Genomic DNA, 23,515 nt, shown 5'->3' with positions numbered 1-23,515 from the left:
GATTAGCGGGTGGATGACAGGCTTCATGTTGTAGCGTGCGCGCGTGCGCGGGATCAGGTGTATAAATATGCGTGGATGCGGCAATAAATTGGTTGCAAGTCGGGCGATGGTGTGTGCTTGAATGTGCCTTCTTCTCTCGTCCTTGTTCTTTGAGTTTCGCTGGTTTCCTCGCACCTAAATTTCTTACGAGCAAACTTCAGAATTCGCCAGGGATGTCACATTATTTATTCTTAATCGACGACGGCTCCCTTTCGCGAGTTGTGTCTGCAGTGTTCACCAGCGCGAGTCCTGCACGGCGTCAACAACTTGGCTATCAGGTACTTCTCAGATGGGCCATAGCATAGACACTTCCTAAAACGTTATCACATAGGATAAAAAAGCAAAGGTACAACCAGTGTAAAATGTAAGAGGACATGTAATGTAAGTAGAGCGCAGCTTGTGTTTTGCATCAGGCAAATGAGCATAGCTGTCTGTACACGGCGACATAAACAACACAGCGCTACGTGTCGTCGTCATCGGCGCATTCTGCGGGAAGACCGTGTTCACGCAGTAAATGCAGAATAGCTTACAGTTATCTCAAAGGTAACTATCGAGCGAATATCCTAGCTGTTTGTTAAACAAGCGGCATAAAAAGGCAAGCATAGCAACGCTTGCAAAGCCACATCCACAGATCCGAAGCAGGCGTGCGGCGCGGGCCGAAGCGAAGGCTTTGTTCGGTGCGGACAGCATGGGCGCCGGCAGGGGTGGACAAAAGGCACAGTTCTGCCCCAAAGCCACAGCCGCCCTTGCCCCTCACACAAGCCTCATCGGCGCTCACCCTCCCCTCCACCACCACGATGTAACATGGGTTTGCACACCCAAAGATCCTGCCGACGCCAAGCCGGTCTGTGCTCGCGTTTCGAAGCGGCTTCCGAATCTCGAATGTCATGTGGCAGCACAAATTTAGCAGCGGAGTTAAACAGCATTCGGTTACGCGGCATTTGAAACGACCAGCCAGTAAAGGTACGACTAGTTCCTTTTTCTCAAGCGAACGCAATAAACGGGCAGTGCCTCCGCCTTTTCGGAACTCATTGACCCGTGCAATGCTAATTCGACCGAAAAGTAAAACGCCCAATGTGAAATCTCGCAAATTCAGCATATTGTGTGGTTTCACTTGTTTCTGCATGAACAGATAATCAATAACAAGTCAAATATACAACATATTCTCGTGAACTTGCACGAGAAATCAGTTTAAAGGGACACTAAAGAGAAACACTGAATCGGTTTATATCGATAAGTTGTGCTCTGAGAACTGTAACGTCGTTAATTTCGCCATCGTAGAGGAGAAAATTAATACAGGAGAAACTCAAGTTCAAAGTATCATTTTTAAATTTCGCGCCGAAATCTCCCCGCATGACGTCAGAGATTTCAAAGTGTATTCATCGTATTTTGGCGCTATTGGCTCAACAAAATTACCCCAAACTGGGCATGTTAAGTCAATGGCCCCCTCAGAGGACAATGTACTTCATTTTTACCGATTAGGAACTACGTAATTAACTAAAACTACGTAGTCCGTAGCAGGCGCCGTCCAAACATGTGACGTCATGGCGAATGGTGCGGAAACTTCTGGGTGGCGTCGCCACCCACATTTTGCTTTTGCGCGTTTTCTCGCTTACGAAGCGTCTTCCCGCAGAATGCGTGGTAATTTTGGTATTGTGAAAGAGCACTTTACTAATATGAGCAAAATCGTTTTCCTCTTCAGTGTCCCTTTAAGAACCCCGCGCTTATCGACGTACTTCACAGCCAACCAATCACGTACTCCCTCAGCCTAAAAAGTTACCGCGTTTATTCACTTGGATTTTGTGGTGCGGACAAAGCTATATTTATCCACCCTACATTTTCTCGCAAACAATTGTGCTCCTTCGTGCTCGACACTGTCATCCTCTCTCTGCGACACGTTGTGTACTCTTTATCAGACACAGTGAAACAGAAGAGATGAACCGGGGAAGAGGCAGTCGTGCGCACGTTATATCCAACGAATACCATGCGCTCTTAACGCAAGCGCAGACTTGCCTTCGGTTCTTTGCAAGGGCATTGCAACAATTCAAACTAGCGGGGTAGACCCTTAGTTATAATGTCACTCGTGGAAGCAAAGGCGATCCGTTGAATCAAGGTTTCGCGAGCTCTACCAACGATTCACTTTCGCTGCCCTTTCAACACCAGTACAAGCCCGCAACAAGACTTCCAATAGACAACATCGAGTGTATCATACATACAAGTAAGAATATTCATCACTTAACTCGTGTGCGAATAGCCTGAACGTTGAAAATCACAAAAGCCGCACGTCGATAGTGCCGCTGAACGCGTTTCGATAGTGCACGTCGATAGTGCCGCTGAACGCGTCCTTTGTTTCAAACCACCAACCTCCAATGCACGACTGCAGGACCGCAGAAAAGCAGACACTTCGGAATGTGGCCTAATTTTGCGCACAATAACATTTTTGGCACTTCAAAAATGCGAAGTACCAGATGAAGGGGGCCAAGTGTTTTTCGAATCACATTTTTTTTTGTAACACACATGTTCACGTGACCAAAGGTTCGGTGTTTTAGAGCTCGCGGCTAACAAAATAGAAAATTACTGTTTTTTTCGTGAACGTGTTTCTGTCAACGGCGTACAACAGATATTTTCTGCATGAGAACAGAAAATTGCTGTAAAATACTTGTTACTTTACACACATTTTTTACAGTGTATGTCTTCTATATAGGTTCGGTTTATTGAAAAATAATGATACCATTGCAGGAAGAACGAGGTTAAAGAAAAACGTTTCCGCTTATAAAGCACGTCAACCTGATGCGTGGTATACGTCGAAATGCAGATGAATTTACGGAAATCAAATGCTAAAATCTCAACTGCCTCCACTTCTAAACTGCATAACGACGGAAGACATACCATTAACATACCTAGCATATCACCAAAACAAAATCGATTAGTGTTTGTATAATGGTGCGATATGACGACTACGTTTTTTTCTATGGCTGCAATGTAATCTCCTTTTCTTTTTTACAGCGAAAGCTGTTATGAGATCATTTCACCGGCCGTTTTTGGCGCCGTAGTTGTCCGCCGCCGCCGCCGCCGCCGCTGCCGCCGCCGCCGCCGCTCCGCTGTCCGTAACCAGTATCGATCGAAATAAGAAAAAAAACGAAATAAGAAAAAAATTCCAGGATGGAACGAGGCTCGAACCTGGGCCCACTGCGTGGGAGCCCAGTATTCAACCTCTGAGCCATCCCGGTGCTTGAAACTGCTTTGGAAAAAGGTCCTATACAGGCTTCATGTCGGGAAGGAACCACATTAGCATATGCAATATAGCGTGGTAGAAGAGTAAAATAAGCACCAAGCGTCGCACAACGCGAATTCTGTAACGAGGCGTCACACAATGCGAATTGCGCAACGAGTAGGTTATGAAATGCTTCAAACCCATTACAAAGATCTCTGCCATAATTCTTCGTCGTCATCAGGCACAGCATCAACAAAGTGCGCATAATGACTTACATGCGTTTAGCAGGTACCACGGAACTCCGTAAAATGACGAAAAATGGCACGGTGCCTGCTGCCCTACATCTCAAAAATTAGAATGATTTAGAGCGTAGTGGGTTCCTCGCAAGTGCACTTGTATTGGTTGCCAAGGAAGCCTATAAGCGCAGATCCATTTCCTCGGGGTCTCAGTAAAATTACAATGCTTTATAGCGTAGTGGGTTCCTCACAAGTGCACTTGGATTGGTTGGCAAGGAAGCCCATGAGCGCATGATCCATTTCCTCGGGGTCTCAGTAAAGTTATTCGCCCCCCCCCCCCCGTCTCTCTCCCACGTCAACGTATGTCATACAGCATGACGGGAGAGGGAAATAGCGAGCGGGCGTCACCCAATGCAAATTACATAACTGGTGGGCCGTTTAAAGCTTCCAACCCATTACAAAGGGCTGAGCCATAATTCTTCATCGTCATCAGTCGTCGCGTCAACAAAGTGCACATAATGCCTTACAGACGTGTAGCTGGTGCCTCGTTTCTCCGCAGAATGACGAATAATGGCTTAGTAGGTACCTTTCTAGTCTACTTGTATTGTAGCCCCAAGAGAGCTTACAACGGGCTCTAGAAACGTCGCTCTTCCAGCTTTCGCTGTGACTGTGCTGCGGTTTCAGCGCAGGCCTGGCGTTTTTTTTTTAACTATGCTCTGAAATTCATACATGTTTCTCTCAGTAGGTTGTACTTACTTAGCCGTACCCTTCTTTGCTATCTTGTGTACTAGGGGGTCAGAGCTCCTCAAGCTGCTCTAACAGCTTTTACCTGCCCTCCTCGTAACATGCCCTTGTTGCGGAATAAAATTTTAATGCTGAGCCAGAGTGGCGACTGTGATGCTGTGGAAAGCGCATGGTGGGCGATGGAAGCGACACTCCAGTGTCGACTGATTTCTCTACTTCGAAATTAATTCCGCTGCCATCGGAGCGTCAGTTCTCCCGCACTGCAAATGCATTACGTCAAGCAGACAACCTTATTGGCTAGCAAGCTCAGCTGTGCTGCCCTGACGTTGCCTGCATAGCGGCAGCACGCTCGGATATGATCGTGTGCTGGTCCAGCGCAGTGCTGGACAAGCACTGCGCTGGATCGTACAGCGCAGTGCTTTCTTCGGTGGTTACTCCGCATAATTGCGCTGGTATAACAGGTAAACCGTCGGCAAACCGTAGATGTGCCATTCCAGGCGTGCTAGAACAACTGATTCGTTAAATACGGCGTCGAACCCTACCCGCTAGAGATTTTCTGGGTTTGAAAATTTCTTTTACAGGGCGACGTAGGCGTGTGTGCAGTGCCCCGGATAGGTCTACCCAGTGGTTGCTGTTTGGGGGCCTTTGCTGAATGCTCATTATTGATGAAAAGGTAACGAAGTTAGTTCTAAGGGCTAGAGGTACTGTTGGTCACCCAAACAACAACGCTAGTGTTCAAGAGCAGCGGTGCCTAATCAAATATCTCAGCCAATTGACATTCCTTTGCTCTCGTAAAAACTGGGGGTGGGGGCGCTTCGACGCCGCGATGGCATTGGTTGGCGTGGGGACGCCACTCCTTTCTGGCGGTAGCTCCTTGGAGGTCTTAACGTCGCCGACCTTGGTAGCTGGGTCACTGTCCGTCGCTGTCCCAGGCGTGTCGGTTGACGCGGCCGAGTCAACCGCCGCTCTTTGCAGCGCTGGGACGACACCTTTCCCGGTGCCTCCTCCTGACGAAGCTGCAGGCAGCACCTGTGTCAGCGGATCGTTCCCCGGTGACCCTGACGAGTCGCCTACAGCTTGTAGGCCCCCCGGCACAGCCACTTTCGGGGCGTCACCGCCGGTAAGCGCCGACGTGTCCGGTGGCCCCGTCTGCCTCCTCGCGTCCTCCGTTCCCCTCGCCGCCTCTTCAGCCTCGGCGACGTCCATCAGATGCTCGTGGTCATCCGCCTTTGGCAGCCCGGTCGCCGACGCGTACGTACGGACGCAGTCCGCGTCCGCGTGTCCATAGCGCCGGCACTTTGAACACCGAGGCACCCTGCAGTCACGGCGTACGTGTCCCGTGCCGTGGCAGCGCAGGCACTGCATTGCCCGCCCAGGCACCACCACGAGGGCCAACTCACCGGCGACACGAACCTGGTGGGGCAGGTCGTCAACCTTGAGACCGGGCTTCAATTTGAGTAGCACGCTCCTCGTGGTTGAGCCCTTTTCTCGCATGCCTTGGACACGCCAACGCTCGCGCGTCACTTCGGTTACGTTCCCGAACGCCGCGAAAGCTGTCCGAATGTCTTCGTCCAGCACGCCGTACAGCAGCCAATGCAGGCGAAGTTTGACCTGCTGGTCTTCGGGGTCGAAAATGACGCACCGACGCCCTTTCACCTTCAGCTCCTTCATGGCAGCGAGTTTCTTTGTGGCTTCGCCGGTGTTCAGGGTGACCGCCCAGACATGGTTAATCTGGTAAGCACCCACTGCCAGCACGTCGGGTAGAACACCAGCAGTTGCAAGGGCGTCTCGGAAATCTTCGACCCGGTAAGGCCTCTCACGCACGTCTCCGTGCAAGAACAACGTGTTCTGAACGATACGACCGGTAGGCAAAGTAGGCAGCACGATTTCGTAGTCCTTATCGTCTTCGGCGGTGATCCTGTTACCGCGGCCGGCACGGGCCGCTATCGCCGCTCCATCGGAGCCGTTCATTCTTCGTCCGCTCGCTTGCGCGGCCGGAAGTAGAATGCCACTCCTTTTTTCTCTTTCTTTATTGCCTGTGTACATACAGAGCCACTCCATTCCTTGGAACTGCACTGAAATTAACTTTAATGCTTCACAAACATACCCGTCCTGCGTACAGGTGTCATACTACGAGATGTATATCGCAGTAAAACGGGGTACAAGCGTATATTGCTATCGGGAGTCACAACATGTGAACTGCACAACGAGTTTGTGGTTTAAAGCCGGCCACCAATCACAAAAGGTACACAAATTACTGCGCGTATTCCCTTAAGAACACGTAGTGGGTGCATGGCAACTTCGAAAAAGTATGACGCGTGATTCCTGCTGGTTTACAGCATGCCCCCATTACAAAGGGCATGCACATTAGTACGCACATTCTCTTACAGAATGTAGCAGGTACACTGTTGTCAGAAGAGTGCTGTTGAACAAGGCGGAAACCTTTACCTTTACTATAGGTATGTCGAGTGTGTTTGTGTGCGTGTGTGTGAGACCGGGCGACTGAACATAATGATAATCGCAACAGAGCACGGTGTGGATGGGGCCGGATATCGCTATCGCGTCCAGCTCTTAAAGGCGAAGCTTAAAGGCCAACTCCGGCGATTTTTTGACCATATCAAAATAATGGTGTTTTTATGCTCCTGAGACGCTTCTGTCACGGACCCGATAGCAGAAGTACTCGGCAAATTGGAGAATAATTTTAAATAAGCAAAAAAGCGCAACACCGAAACTGATACCCAAACGAGCATAATGTCTTTGCATGACGTATAAGTCGGCGAAAACCGGAAATCATGCAAGGCATGCCGGTCCCGCCAGCACGTAGTCTGAGCTGCGAAAGCGGCGAAGAGCAGATGCTCAGGGGCAAGGTGACTCCGTTGCAACAACCGTACCTTGTGTGTGACTGACCTGTGCACGTTCACAAGCTCCTCGGAGCTGTAGGAAAATGACAGTCACGATTACAACGCATTTGGAGGCCAACTAGAATCGCCATTCCTCTTCGATGAAGCGGAACACACCTGTTTAATTCTTTGCTTGTCTGGTTGCGCATTCCGCTGCCAGATGGCGCCACCTGTCCAGGCGGCTCAAGTTTGCGGGGCCGCGATCGGGTAAAATGCTACCGCTGAGAAGTTTACGGACTCTTGATAGGGTTCTTAATAATTCTATGGGAAGAGTTCATAAGTTTGGCAATAGCGGGGTTCAACATCACGTTGCTAAGGCCCAAGGAATTTAATATAAACCATGTACGAGCCACCTTTCGCAGCAACGTTACTAGATTAAGTTACGTTATTTCGCACGATGTGCACCCCGTGTATGCTACGGAAAGTGTTTCCCTACGGTAATGTTCACGCATGTGTACAGGCAGTACACATGCGTGAGCTTGTACGGTATTACCGTAGTTTCTGTGCGGTAAAGCGGCATTGCTAGTGAAAACACTCTAACATAAAGACGCAGGGTAATCGTTAGGTGGGAGTGTTTCGTTACTGCCAACGGGGTGTCGTGTGCAGCCCACAACGCAGCACCACTTGCCATCGATCGCACGCACGCCCACAAGGAACTGAAATTCGCACGCCCAGCCAACGATGCTATGGTCAAGCGCACACGATTGTTGCCTTGCGGATAGCAGACGCGGTAGTGGCCCCTCGGTTCCGTCACATCCGCTTTGCCAAAAATGACGTCACGCACACAATGTTGCCAATAATTCTGTGAAGTGAGGTGGGGAGAGTCGAGGTAATCAATAAAATGCATTTGTAATGAATCTGCGTATCTCTCCAGGGGTGCTATGCAGGATGGCCCGAGCTTCTCGGGCACATGAGTTTGCTCCGAGGTCGCATTACGGCGGTCATGACAGGAAGACAATGCGGAGCACGCGATAGCAGCGTTGATAAAAACGGCTACAAGAACGAGCATGGCGTCACATGTGCATGTGCGGCATTTGCGGCGGTTTTCAAAGGAACGCCGCGTGCGAACGCGTCAGCGCCGCCACTCAACCAACATTTTGACCGTGCAGCGACGTCAGCGTGATTGTCGCGCTATCTTTTTTGCCAACTGATCATCGCGCCTCCCATGGGCGTGTTCGTGGGCGTTTGTCCTCTTTCTGAGAATTCTTTCTTTCCACCCGCAGCATGGAAATTTCCACTCTCGAAGGCAACAAGGGCGCACACGCAGCACTCTGGTGCAGCTCGTTTCGCTTCTCTGGAATATTACAGATAAATTAATGGACAGGTTACTGCTATACTTACATTACACGTCTGAAGATTTTTTCTGTAGTAACGAATCGGTAGAAACAATGTCTCCACAAACAAGTAAACAATAACATTTCTCGCCGCAAATCCCACCAGGGGCGCTTGCTTCGTGGCTGTGAGTGGTACATCGTGAGCGCGGTGAAGTTGAATGCGAGACATCGTAGCAATGTGATGATATAACCTTTAGTTCTTAGTGCATGTGTGCATAGTCTGTGCGATTAAGCTGATAGATTAATCGTGCCGCTCGCTGGCGTTGCGCCGTGAGCACTGCTCACGGCGCGGGGTCTCCCCTGCGTCTTCTCTGGACCCCAATAAAGTTTGCATCATCATCATCATCACTGCTCCCCCGCAAGAGCAAACGCGGTGGGCGGACCCGATCTCCGCCGCGGGCGTCTGTCAATTAAAGTGATTGACGTGCGAACTCGGGCACAAACTCGTTGATTCTGAAAAGGCCCCAGTTCAACTGGGGACTGTCATAGTGCCGGTGTGCCTGCCAAGTATTTCATGCAGTGGACGCTACTCAGCAGCTTATTTGCATATAAAATAATTTGGTCAGCTTGCACTAATTGTGTAAGGCTGGGGCCATCGGAGGAGCTTGTGGTCACCTAGGATACTTAGTGTAGACATTAAACGTTGAAAATGGATTCAAACGGCCCGCAAATACATAAAAATATAGTTAGTAGAACTTTCTGTCACTTCTCTTGCATGGGTGCACTTATTACGTGGCTCGTCTACTCAGTATGCTTGGTCTGCTTCGGAGTAATGACCGTGTCAATTCGGTCTCAATATTCGTGCTATTGATTCGCTAGGCCTTAATTAACATGGCAGTAAATAGTCGTGTCTTAATTCGTGAAGTTTTAATTAACACAGTATTAATTAATCACATTTCATTATCACAGTCCTCATTAGCACGAATGTACATAGCACAGTGCTAATTAGAGTGATCCTAATTACCACGTACTTGGCGAGGAAGTTCCTAATTAGCTTGGTTTGATATAGCGTGTGCCTAATTAGCGTCGTGTAATTAGCATGGCCCTAATTAGCTCGGTTTTAACTGATATGATGCTGTATAGTCCTGTCTTGATTGTTAATGTTTTAATTACCGAGACATTAATAACTCAGGTTTAATTCGCAAGGTCCTGCATAGTACAGATGTAATTGGCATACTCCTAATTAGCACTATGTTAATTAACACGCTATCGATGAGTAAGGTCTTGATTAGCTTGGTTTTAATTACAATCTCCTAACTAGCGTCGTGTTAATTACCATGGTCCTAATTGGGTCGTTCGTAGCTTTGCACGGTTCATTAGCATGGTCTTAGTGAGACGTAGCTTAATTAGCCCAGCCTTAGCATGATTTGGCCTAATCAGCTTCGTCGTAGCATGTCCTGACTTAGCTAGGTATACCGCCCAGCCATTTAGCTAATCAGCCGGCCGCACCTGCTCGAGGAGGGAGCAGACGACTAATAAGGGGACGAAGACGGAGCGCGCCGGCCGAGCAACGCGCTAGAATGTAGAGGCCGACCGTGGTGATTATACACGTGGCCTCGGCGATTAGCTCTAGCCGCGTTGTTGTAAGGCGCTCGGTCGGAACTAATCTCGGAGGCCACGGTGCTGATTATCCTAAAGGATACTTAGTGTAGACATTAAACGTTGAAAATGGATTCAAACGGCCCGCAAATACATAAAAATATAGTTAGTAGAACTTTCTGTCACTTCTCTTGCATGGGTGCACTTCTGCACTCAGTGGAACGACAAACAAATGAAAGAAGGTGCCTCTAGTTGCAAGACACCACCCAACCTTCTCGACCGCCCTTGACGTGACGCCGCGTTCCATCGTATCCAATGGAACGGAGCGCGCGCTGAGGGATGGATTTCACCTTCTCGTACTGTTAGCTCGTTCAAAAGGGGGTGTCGCCAGAGCTCGGAAAGATCCCGAGTTTCGCCAAACTCGGGCAATCCTGCATAGCACCCCAGCTTGTAATTTGAAGGAAAGAAGTGTTAATATTAAGGACTCGTTTTTTCTTCGTTATAAACAATATTAATGAGCCCTAACAGACAATTATGCGAAGGAAAGTATAGGGGATGTTGTTAGTAGTAAATTTAAGGTAAATGTGAAGAAAGAAAAGTTGACGAAAAGAAAACTTGCCGCGGGCAGGGACCGAAGCTGCGACCTTCGAATAACGCGTCCGATGCTGTACCAACTGAGCTACCGTGGCGGCCATCCCCCCGTCCACATTATAGGGCAGATATCTACATTTAAACGTGGGAGCGTCAGTCGGCGCCGCCAGTAGCCATGACGGCGAGTGTGGAGCACTCTTTTTCTGCCTGTTGGCGTCTTGATCTTTTGCCTCTTGGCGTCTCGTTTTTCTGCCGTTGGCAGACTTGACTGTTTCAGGTAGTGTGCGAGGGATTATTGGTCAGCTGCCAGCTCGCAATAAGTTCAGGTGCTACGCGCGCCAACAGGCAGAAAAAGAGTGTCCCACACTCGCCGTCATGGCTACTGGCGGCGCTGACTGACTCCCCCACGTTTAAATGTACATATATACCCTATAAAGTGGACGGGGGGATGGCCGACGCGGTAGTTCAGTTGATGGAGCATCGGACGCGTTATTCGAAGGTCGCAGGTTCGGTCCCTGCCCGCGGCAAGTTATCTTTTCGTCGACTTTTCTTTCTTCACATTTACCTTACATTTACTACTAACAACATCCCCTATACTTTCCTTCGCATTATTGTGTGCAGCTTGTAATTTGGCATAAATAACGGGAACGTGTAAAGGAACGTAGCCGGCAAGTTTCATAGAGATCCATTGACCTCGAAATATCGCCGGAGTTGGCCTTTCAGCGTCCCCCAATGATTGTATTGAGGATTTTTCGCTAGAGTTGTCATAATAAAAGTTAATTAGGCAATCTTTGTTGATTACTCAGTATGCGGGATTGGCAGTTAACAGATGCAATTATTCGACGTTTCTGAACAAGCACTACAATTCTTGTGTCGGAGTTTTTTCGCTGGTGTTACTATTTTTGAAAGTTAATTAAGCAACCTTCGATTATCTAGCATGCGGGATTGGCAATTAACAGATGAAATCATCCGACGTTTCTGAACAAGCGCTACAATTTTTGTGTTGAATGTCTTCCGCTGGAGTTACTATTTGAGAAGCTAATTAGGCAATCTTTGTTGGTTACCCAGCATGCGGGATTGGCAGTTAACAGTCGAAATTATTCGACGTTTTTGTACAAGCGCTACAATTTTTTTAGAAGTTTTTCGCTGGTGTTAATATTTTGAAAGTTACTTAGGATATCTTTGTTGATTACCCGGCATGCGGGATTGGCAGGTAATATACGAAAATATTCGACGTTTCTGAACAAGCGCTACAATTATTGTGTTGAAGTTTTTTCGTTGGTGTTACTATTTTTGAAAGTCAATTAGGCAATCTTTGTTGATTACCCAGCATGCGGGATTGGCAGTTAACAGACGAAAATATTCGACGTTTCTGGACAAGCGCTACAACCAGGGTGTCGGAACGAAATGTTTTTCGTTTCGGTTTTAGTTTCGTTCCAGCGCAAAATGTTCCGTTCCGTTTCTGTTCCGGAACGAAAAAAAAAAAAAACGTTCCGTAACGGTTCGTAACGTTTTTTTTTTCTTTTGTATGAAAAAAAAATGAAGGTAAGGCAATCCTAAAAAATACATTGGATTTATGATGTAGTTACTTGCCCTCCTCTTAAGGAAGTGAGACAAGGGTAAAACACGTTCTTCAGAGGAGCGGAAGTAACTGTACCACGTATTCCTACCAACTAGCACAAACCAGTATTCATTTCAAAGTCATAGTATTTATTTTCTCACAAGACAAATACGAATTTTTTTAGTGGGCTCAATGCTTTGTGTCAAGAGTATAGAGTGCGTAGAGTATTCAGCACTTTCGTGTGGGGGTATCAATGGGAACCAACGCGCAGGGGTAGTTTGTTTTTCCCTTCGGTATCTGCTTGGATAATGCATTTGTTTGTACACTAACTTATGCCTCGGTTTGTAGTAGGCGCGTTGCTTATAAATGTACCGTGCTTGTAATCAGCCAAGCCATTTTAAAAATACTGCTCTATCGTTAATTTGCGAGGCTCTGACTTACTAATGTTTGAAGTTTGAAAACCAGCACGTAGACAAAAACGTGCTCTATTTTCGGAAAAAGACGTAATTCCATTCCCATTCCATTCGGTGCAAAAGGCGCTTAATTCCATTCACATTCCATTCCTCAAGGCGTGTCGCCATTCCATTCCGGGGTGGCGAAAATGTGGAATGATTCCGGAGTCATTCCAATTCAGGAGTGGCAACTCCGCCACACTGGTGGGAAGCATTAAACCACACACTCTTTGCGCTATTAGCATTGTGTGATGACTGGTTGTTATTTTGCTTTCTGCCACGCTATATTACATATGTTAACGCGATTCCTTGCCCGACATGACGCCTGTGTAGAGTATTTTTGCGATGAAGTTACAAGCAGCAGCGTGGCACTGTGGTGGAAGACCCGACTGTCACGCAGAGGGCGCGGATTAAAATCCCATCCGATCCTAGAATTTTGTTTCTCATTTAATTTTTTTCTTATATCACGCGATAGCGGTCACGTACACCGGCGGCGGCGGACAACTATGGCACCAAAATCGGCTGTCATAACAGCTTTCGCTGTAACAAACTTCAGCGCCGACAATGCCCTCTCCACTTTGGCCTGCGTGACAGGCGCGCGAAAGTCCACTTGCGTTAATATAAACATATATTTGCCCTGGAATTCCTGTCTGAGGTACGTTCTAATACTACACCCTGAGATATGCTCACATTGCATGAGCTCAGTTCCGAATTACGAAATTTTCTCGTGCACCGAAAAACGATTGAAAACATTTCGGTTTCGCTCCGGAACGAAATAATAGATAAAGTTTCGGTTACGTTTTCGTTCCGGTCAAAAATATCGTTTTTTTTCGTTTTTCGTTTTCGGTTTTCGTTCCGTTCCGACACTCTGGCTACAACTTTTGTGTTGAAGTTTTTTCATTGGTGTCACTATTTTTGAAAGTCAATAAGGTAATCTTTGTTCATTACCCGGCATGCGGTACTGGCAGTTAACAGATGAAATTATTTGGCGTTTCTGAGCAAGCGCTACAATTTTTGTGTTGAAGTTTTTTCACTAGTCACCTTTTCACAGGATTACACAGACTAAAGGAACCACACAGCACGCTGATAATCTTCCGCGTCATTTCAACCTTCCGTGATAGTACTTCGCTACTAGAATTCGGCCGCATACGATCGGCCTTAACGTTTTAACACTCAGCGCATAGTGAAGCGTTCTCTTCACTGACTGTTTCCTAGGGAGTCTTTGCTGGTTCATAAAAAAACCCGGACCATTGATAAACAGCGAGCCTCGCTGCCCCTTGTACAGCTTTTCGACGAAATCTTTTTAACCAAAGGTGCATCAATATCGATTGCAGAGGCGAGCATAGACTAACGGACGAACAAAAAACGTGGCTGGTCTCTCCGTCATAGGAATCGGTACAACACGAAAGTGAAATATGTCTTCATAGAAGTAGTGCTCATTGTGTAGTAATATATGACAGGTTGTACAATGCCTATTGGCGTTTGGCAGCTATAGGACCGTTTGATGTGGATACACCCACGTTGACGCCTATACTACATTCACATCGCGACGACTAACGCCTACGATCATGATTTAACCGTTGTGGTAGCTGAAGTTGGTAACATATACCTGGATATTGCGTATCGTGATCTCGCGCAAAGATGACATCAACAAGCACATAATAAATAATAGTAACCGTTATGGACTTCGTGAAAGCGTCGCCAAGTAAGGAGAGAAACGGCACGGTGTGCCCTCCGGAGTAATATGGTAACGCACTCCTGTACTCATGCATACGCTACCACACTGCGCTTCAGCAACACGGGAGGCAAAGGTTCCTAGCTTGAGCCACGAACGCGCGCAGGCGTTCTACGTCTCGCTTCCCTCTGTCTCTCTCCATCATTGCAGAACAATCGCGCGTCGACATCGTTGTCTTTCTGTAGCGCTTATCGCAGCAACTTTATCAGTCGGTGCTATCGTACTAGAAGCACCGTTGGTGCATGTGGAAGCTACACTACTCCGACAACGTGCCGTCACACGCTAACAAGAAGCGAAAGGCAAAGAACGTAACTGCGTGTAGGGCTACGTCCCGATGACAGCGCGGCCTGTGTTTTGCGCAGGTATCGAGACTTTTAACCATGGCTTCCAAGAGTGTGCGCCCGCAGGTTTCCTGCCGGCGCGCAATCTAGGAGGCCACACTTTAACTGTGTTGTCGCCGAAGCCTTCTCTATGGGCGCTAGAAGTGTCACGCCGCGTTACTTCGCTTCACAGCTCACAAACGGTGACACCACCAGCCCCTCACACAGAAAATGTGTGAAAGATATAAGGCGCGTTTGCGGAGTGTCGCGCACCTGCCTCGGTAGCTTAGTCGGTAGAGTGCTGTATCCTTATCGTCGCGGACCGAGAGGTCGTAGGCTCAATTCTCGGTGGTGGAACTTTTACTTGAGTTTCGTCTCTCATCCGTTAGCGTTCATTTTATCAATGTCATATTAGTGACAGAAATACGTCACTAAAGTCTGGATGGATCCCGTCATAAAATGATTTCTTCTTAAAAAGTAACGCGGACTGGCTCATATCTCACCCGAAATCATTCCTGTAGCCAATGAACTTGAGCTTTCGAAGCTCGGTGGTTACGTATGCCTTGATGACCTGGAGCGCCGACACGAAGAACTCCTCCTTCCTGAGGTCTGGTATCTGCGTCACAGATGTATGTCACGGATGTATTTCCTCGAAAGGTGACTCGTATGTCACAGGGGATCATGCAATGTGTTTAAATATCCTTGGATTTCCTGACTTCTTGTACCTTTCTAGCCTAGCGATGCAAAGAAAAGTATCAGTGGTGCTTTACACAAAAAGACGGTCAACTATCACTTTAACTATAGCTGTAGCGCGTTGTGTAAGATTTACATCATACACAATGGGCGAGTTTGCGCTAAGAAAGATCGACGCGTTGCTCTGACGGTTTATGGCCAATATACTGAGCATGAGGCACGCACTCCCGCTAACAGTGACCTCTGAACTTTGCGATAGCAAATAGACACTCTCGGCGGTTATTGCCGTCGCCGCCGGCATTATGTTATATATATATATATATATATATATATATATATATATATATATATATATATATATATATATATATATATATATCATGTCCACTGCTACTTCAGTGCGAGAGCAATTACAAAAACTATCGGTGGGTTTTCGCGATTGCCGTCGGCAACATGTTTTGTATAAATTAATGTGCGACCCCTCGCTCACAGTACGCCACGTAAGGCAACTCCACCATGCAGCATACGTCCTCCAGTATACTAACTGAGAGTTGGTTATATGCTCCATTTACCGCTGGCGACATGCAGAGCGCGGAGGTGATTCAGCGTGTTTCCTATCACCCGCGAGATGGCGCGAAGGCCGCGCTTGAATGGCCGTCACCCCGCTCGTGTTTGGCCGGAGTTGGGATGTGTCTCCAACCTGCGCTTGCTCGCTAGGATATCTCGTGAGGAGGGAGCTTTGTGCGTTTTGCGCTTTCACCGAAAAGTTTGCGTTCAACATTTAGACCGCACGAAGGCCCCTTCGCTTGCTGCAGCCGCCGCATTTGTGAAAGGAGTGGGCTACTAGCCAAAGTAGGGGCTACCTGGTTGTGCATTGTCGACACTTGCAGCGCGCTGCTGAAGCGTAAAGAAGTAACAACTGCGACAATTCTTAGTTTGCGCTCGTCCTGTGTACACCTAAGCGTTCTTTTCGTGCGTCCTTCTTTGTGCTTGACTAGCGTGCTGCATGTGTCCAGCTGTGACAGTCGTTAGCTCGTGCTCGTCCTATGTGCGTTCTTTTCGTGCGTCATTTGTGCTTGAGCAGCGCGCTGCAAGTTTCTAGCTGCTTTCCGTTCCTCGCGCGACATTCCAGTCTGATGCTATCGCATTCATTACTTCACCCTCGCGGCGAAACTCCAACTTTTTTTTTGTCTCAAAGCCACTCCTTCTGCATTGAAGGCTACTCATTGTTTAGTTCAAGCTGCTTCTTTGTCAAAGTTATTCAGTCACACCAGTTGCGAAACGGTGTTCCGAAACTCCAACATTCCCATGGCCGATTCTGCGGGCGCCTGCAGATTGTAGCGCCATCTGGGAGCGGCAATACGAAACACTAGATGCTCAATGCCCCACGTAGCGCTGACGTTGTCGCTAGCGTTTATTAGTTTATCTTTTAGTCAACAGATGACGCGACAATCGGCAGAACCCCCGCGATTTTCGCCAATGGCGCGTTCGGATTTTGATATATCGGGCCTACGGGGAGCTTCGCAACTCGTGTAATTGAAGAACTCTGCTTTTTTGCAAAGCCGTTTCCAATGCTGTATCCACTAACTCATCAAGTTCCTGTTTCATGCTGTGTTACAAATGCAACGTGTTGGGTGTAAATGAGACATCAAAATCAAGCCGCCGAATTGGAGAAAGCAACTACAAAGACTTTTTCACGCCGCCTTAATGCCTCCGATACACAAGAATTTAGAAGAGGCTGTAGGGCTAGTTGGCTAGTATAGCGCGAAAAACGAAGAAAAAGAAAAGCAGACAATGGACTGGCGCGAGTCTGCGAGTCCGCTGTTTTTTTTTTTCCTTTCGTGCGTTCCTCATCTTTTGCACTGTACTCGTTTCGCGTACACAAAAACTCAAACGGTACTGGAAACAAAGCATGGTCGTTATCAATGATTTCCCGTTGAAACACGATGTGGTGACGCAGTTTTATTGCAAAGCAGCAAGGTTGTTAATCAGTCATTGTTACTCTTTTCATGATGATAGCTTTTATTTATCGCTTTTTAACCACTTCCTAATCTAATGACCAAGATTCTTGTTATTTGGCAGCTATAGAAATTGAGCAGTCAAAGAATATGTAGTACCACCTAACAGAAGTGAGAGCCGGCAAAGCTGGTCTTGATCATCTTTGAATCGACTTAGACAACATGGATGATAGAGGAGAACACAATAAATACATCTGCAGTAAATATTTACTTGAAAGTCAGCGTAGTCCCTTTGTGCTTCTCTGTCCTCTGTGTTCTATTTTGCCCTTTCGAAGTCAATTGAATGATGTACAACTATCGTTATTGCATTGCAACGCGAATGAACCGCTTACTTTATAAAAGTGTTACTGCATTGTAAGAGCGTGCATATTTTTTTCTAATCTTTGTTGATAGGAAGAAATGGTCTAGAAAAAGATTACCGCACTACGACTTTCGCTTTTCCTATTATGTTCCGCCTTGGCTCTTGTTTTCGAGACGCATAACGCGCTCGCAGAGCCAAACTTGGCGCGTTCTTTATCAGATACAGTCGGCGTCGAAAGTTTAGAGACGACGAGGCCTGAGTAATGTCCCAGCAATGTGTGACTGTACTAGGTCGAACTGCACAGTACGTGGCGGTCGCGCGTTTTAGAGCAGGCCGGAAATCTGAATTTGAGGCAGCCTGCCGCAGCAGAGGGAATATTCAGATGTTTGTTGTGAATCGTGGTCTCGAAAATTGTGACGCTGACTGTACGATTTAAACGGCTCCTTAACTTCTACAGCCGCCCTTGCTCAGAGGGAATTCGTGCATATAGGACCAACGCATTACCGAAATTCGGCACATCATTGAGGCGTGTAAATTTACTTATCAAATATTTGACGTCACAGTCGTCTTCGCTCTCCTCATGTGTGCAGGATGTATCAGGACAACGCTCAGCCAAATTTTAGCAAGCGAAAAAAGTACAAACATAAGAAAAGGAGGAGGAAGAACATACGTTTATTAGCAGAAACAGCGAGAAATTGTTCTTATATTCGCGCGAGGTGGGAGGCTCTTTCAGTCCAGAAAGCGGTTGACAAGTTGGCTAACGTCGCAGCCCGTGCCTGGGCCACCTGACTTCGCTGGTCTTCGAAGAAATATTGCAATTTTAACTTGTGAGCGTCTCCTTCCTAAACCGACTTCTACATAGTTTTGATGTAGAAGTTGGTTTGGGAAGGATAGTGTTTTGGGGAAAAATATTAGTGTCTGAGTAGAGGCATTGGCAACCATTTAGCGAATTTCAAAACGATTTCCTTGCTCTTGGAATGTACGATTCTCATAATAGAAACTTTTACGACATGTACTCTGTCTGCCATATGGTGTTACTAAGACAGTTTATATGTTTGGACAACGAGCGACATCATGAAAAAATCGAGAGCGAGAAATCCTGAAAAGGATAATGCCTATACTAAGAATTACTCTTACTTCTCTATCGCACACAGAAACAGATCCTGGGTAATGTTATATCGCTCTCTTCCGCACTACGTGAAAAACCCTCCTTGTAAAATGCACAAACAAATCTCACTGCTGGCGGTTACAAAATGATTTGCTGCAACTCATTCCTTGGGCAATTACGTCAGCGCTCTTTGGCAGTATTTTTCACAGCTGCTGCTGCGTGCAGCACGGACGGCCGGACAACGAGAAACATCCTGCACCGCCTGTTGAACTTTGGTTCAACAATAATATTGTTGAAGATTGGTTGAACAATATTAACAACCTGGTGATCGTATAACACGTCGCTTACCGATGAATAGTATTCGTTGAGCTCCGTGTCACTCCTGATCCAGAGCGGGAAACCAGCGTTAATCTTCATTTCCCGAAGCTGCACGACATTGAAAAGGAATCATCGACACACAAGTCATGGTCCCTGTTAAAATATTCTACGAGCGAGTCACAAGGTGTGCCTGCAGTTATGTACAAGATACGACTGTAGTTAAAATGGTTGTTATTTTGAAAATTAATATAAAGCATCGCCGGTGTTTGCACAGACTCGTACACGTTTCGGCTCTCACTTCATTCGGCAATACTACTTCTGCAGGTATTTGAATGTGACGACCAGTATTTACAGCCTTCGTCACTAGAGCATTCGCGGAAAAATAATTGTTGTTAAGGGAGTCTTCATAAACTCGAAGAGGTTTTTCTTTTCAGTGGTTGACAAAAGGAGTGTCAAACTGACAGTAACAGTGAGACTCGATTGATGACTTCTGCAAGCTCCGCATAACCACACACGAGTAACACTTGAACAAACACAAACGATTTCAAGCTTCACCGATAGCGCGAAGCACTGATAGTTGCAATTTAGTCGAAAACACGCAAAGTGTGGTTATCAGTTTTTGGGGACTCTCGATTATGTTGCGTCACCTTAAAATGTTTTTCTTCGCATTGCTCTAGCGTATCCTCCAATCCGGCTTTCCCTTGCTCACACATGCCGCGCCAGGGGTGAGCGTGGTTCCACAGTCGGAATAACCTTTGAAACTAAATGCCCATAAAAAGTCACTTATCCTCAATGTTACAATGAAGTGCTGTTACACGTTGGAACACCGGCATTCTGCCGATATCTTATTATTTTTTGTCATTTGACATTATGATGCTAAGTTGCACTACAGATGCGGCTGTCACGACTCCCGTTGTACCATGGTCTTCACTGCTTTGCTTTTTTTTCAAGAATACTATTGGTTTTGCTTATGGCGCTTACCAGAACATAGATTCTTACTAAAGCATTTAAGGTGGTTAGCATTTACCTAATGGTTGAAGCGCTGCAACCGCGCTTTACAGAAATTCAGGGCTACGGCTAGTTCAGAAATTGAAAGTTCTTTCCACTAGAAACGCCTTGCAAATTTACTCCCAAAAATGCGCAATTGGGAAAATGTGACGTAAAGAAATTAAGGCCAAGCAATTGGTGAATAACGTAATTTACCCCATTGCTCCTGCATACTTGTTGAGTGAGCCACGTTCGCGACATGGAATAATGTTGTTCATGAACTTAAGTCATGCTATCTACCAGGGGCAAGTTTACACTTTCAGTAGTGTTTAAATGCCACTCTGTAGTTGTACTTATTACAGGCCCTTCACTAGGACCTACATGAAGTTTTTGCTCAGAATTCTGAGGCGCTGACTGAAAAATATTTCATTTAAACAATCGTTCAAACCCCTACATCAGTGGAGGAGGACGCCAAGTGCCCAAGTAGTTCTGGCGACCATCTGAAAGGTATTAGGAATAATAATTGTTCCCTATTGATGCCTATCATCCCATTTTGTCATACCGCAGCTTCCTCATTGAAGTGCCCCACGGCTGTCAGTGGGGAACTTCGAACATTGTTTTCTTCCTTAAACAAAAAAATGTAAAAATAAAACTTGCCATATAAAAAGAACTGTTTATTTGCCTTCGTTTCAGCTTTAATGATGATCGGAGCACCACGTGGTATAAATTGCGTCTCGATGTGAAGCAAAATGATGATTTTATCAAATTCCTTATTTCTTCTCGCTGGATTAAAGATATTTTAACGCACAATGTACCTTCCGTAGGCTAAGTATTCATTGATCAGAGATTCATATTCATACATTGCGCTATATTACAAGAGAAAAAATGCAAACCTAGAACATTTTGCCTAAATTTCTGGAGGCGTAAGAATTGCCATAATATCATTGAGCTTCGAGCACCTGACACAATTAAAGCGGCAAGCTGGGCGAGTTAGTAACACTTTTGCTATGTGGGCAGCGCAACCCGTGATCACGCCATGTGATCCTTTTTTGTGTTTCTTAACTACACGTGTGAAGGAAATAAAACCAGTTGTCAGTCAGCGATCGTGTGTGTCCGTTCCTTTTAGTCCTCCGTCCGGGTCGCGCTGCCCATAGCAAAAGTGCCTTACACTCACGCCTTCGTTTAGTATATAAATTAAATTTGGTACTGAAACGAGAAACGATGCTCTCGGAATAAGTTTTCTGACAAACAGCACTCAGATGACATTCTGCGAAATTCGTGAGGCTCCCACACGCGACCGAATTTTTTTCTCTCCGAAATATTCTAGCAATTCACTGTTTTCAATGCAATAAAACAGCACGATTTGCTTCGGATGCATTTGAGATGGTCACCACAATGGCTCGGAAGGTTTTATCGTACCTCTGTTTTGCCATGCCACCAAAGACCCACGTTCTGTAGACACGCGCAACCATTCATTTCCGGTAGTGTGTGAAAATTATGTACTTAAGAGCGTTCAGAGAAGTGCCGCAGCCAACGTCGCCTGTTTGGTTCCTTTTATTTTTAGTCAGGCATTCCAGTGGCGCCAGCGTGGTCGAAATATGGCATCGACACAAGTGTACTCACTTGGGCTCAAGCGACTAACCTTGTAAATGGCAGCGTTCTTGTTGGCGGAGCTCATCCAGTCCACAAGATCAAGAAGGATAGCGAACGCCTCTTTTACTTCATCGGCGATCTCCTGCATCTGCGAAGAAAAAAGTTGCAAAATAGGCGACGTTTGCTTCAGGACGTTCTGGCTTGCGTGGCGTTCACTTGGGTGCAGATGTTGCAGCGCGGATTATTCAATCGCACCGAGTGAAAAGCGAGGCTAGAAGAAGCAATGTCATACACTGCCTCTTTTCAGGTGTATTCCTTGTGAGAAGACTTGTCTCTCGTAAAGGTATAAACCAGCCTCAACCACACAAAACGATGGTACCTAAACTACTCTGATGAATTAAATCAAGATACAATAAGTTGCTCTACGAATAGTGCTTACTGCATATTGGTGCGCTGATGCAGCTTTAGTCTACAACAGCGGCGGTTTCGGCTGTTCGTAGTTCACAATTCGCAGCAAAAGCTACATAGCAAAGCTGGGGTTACCGGCACAGCGAAACAAAAGGACGCGTGCTGCAAAACATGTATCCAAATTGGTGTTATCGCTTGCTGCGGTACAAGGTCACTGTGTCATCGAAAACAGGTGTTTTCGCAAACAGTCGTTCATATATCTGCTGTTATGACACATTTGCCATGTGCCCCCAGAAAACGGAAATCCATGAACCACAACTCGCGCATACTGCACATATTTCTTATGTTCGATGTTGCACATTCATAATACTTCTTCAGAGGACTATCCAACTGCAACGCCGAGTAATTTCAAAGGGGCAGGAACACTACTCGCGCAGCAGCACATTGTGGTATCTTATGAGCTGGTGAGATAACCTGTTTTGACTATTATTCTTGCAATGTTGTTATTTGTGTTACCCGCAACTTACCCTTTTTGTGCCCAGTCTTAGTACTTCGGCGACTACTTCTGCGTTAAGCTTAAGCCTTTCGCTTTGTCACTGTGTCCGACGTCCGTTGCTCACCGCTATAGCTCTAGGTACCAACTTGCTCTACAGTAAATAAAAAGCTTTGTTTCAAAGCGGCGCTTTCCTAATAATTTCGGCGACCCTGCAAGGTAGTATCCGTAGTATAAATTGTTGTGATATGCATCGTTTTTCTTACAAGACATGTTTATGTTGGTGTGCACGAACAAAATTCATAGCGACTGTGCGTTACATGCTGAAAAAAAAGAAAGGACGACGCTTATGCGTCGTCCTTTTGCGTGCGTCAACGCAGCAACGTGCGTAGAGGAAAAACAGGGCAGGAGACATTGTTGGCCATAGCGGAGTCATCAGCTTTGCAGCGGAACTTCCACATTCGGGACCATGCCCAGGTGTAGAAGCCCATTTACGAGGTGACTGACTTGAGGTTTGGAGGTTCACGTGGCCGGAGATGTTTTTACTTCTAATCCGTGGAATCGTCAAGGCTCTTGAAGGCTGCAGTGGCTGTGTTTGCTAAAGGGGTGAGCCGCTAGCCTTTCTTCGTATGACATTCTACTTTGTCGCTACCGCATTCCGCGCTTCGCCCTTGCGGCGAAATTGTGACTTTTTGCTTTGTGCCGATCTTATACTGGATTGTGGGCAGGTGCTCTCGTATCGCACTCAGGAAAAACATTTAATGGCGCGGCAGTTTCATGCAAATGTTGTTAGGATTATATTGCCACCAGCACTTCTTTCTGTATTTTTATGTGACCGCTCCGATTCACGTGTAACCACTGCCATGCGCGAGCCGCGCCGGAATGTCTGGAAAGCTTCCAGACTATATTTAAAATATTCTGATAAGCTGGA

The 23,515-nt window shown here is 46.6% G+C and overlaps 1 protein-coding gene across 1 annotated transcript in view; it reads right to left on the bottom strand.

Annotated features, from left to right (window-relative positions):
- The window catches only part of LOC125758360 (neprilysin-1-like), a 130,950-nt gene that overhangs the window by 11,987 nt on the left and 95,448 nt on the right, over window positions 1-23,515 (bottom strand). The window contains exons 6-8 of the mRNA XM_049415438.1: window positions 21,733-21,831; window positions 19,134-19,211; window positions 15,169-15,281 (exon numbers count right to left, since the gene is read on the bottom strand). Coding sequence (XP_049271395.1) covers window positions 15,169-15,281; window positions 19,134-19,211; window positions 21,733-21,831 — 290 coding nt within the window. The remainder of the gene's footprint in view (window positions 1-15,168; window positions 15,282-19,133; window positions 19,212-21,732; window positions 21,832-23,515) is intronic.

Source organism: Rhipicephalus sanguineus, chromosome 4 (genome assembly GCF_013339695.2).
Source record: "Rhipicephalus sanguineus isolate Rsan-2018 chromosome 4, BIME_Rsan_1.4, whole genome shotgun sequence".
Taxonomy (NCBI): domain Eukaryota; kingdom Metazoa; phylum Arthropoda; class Arachnida; order Ixodida; family Ixodidae; genus Rhipicephalus; species Rhipicephalus sanguineus.
This window is presented reverse-complemented; position numbering and strand designations above follow the sequence as displayed.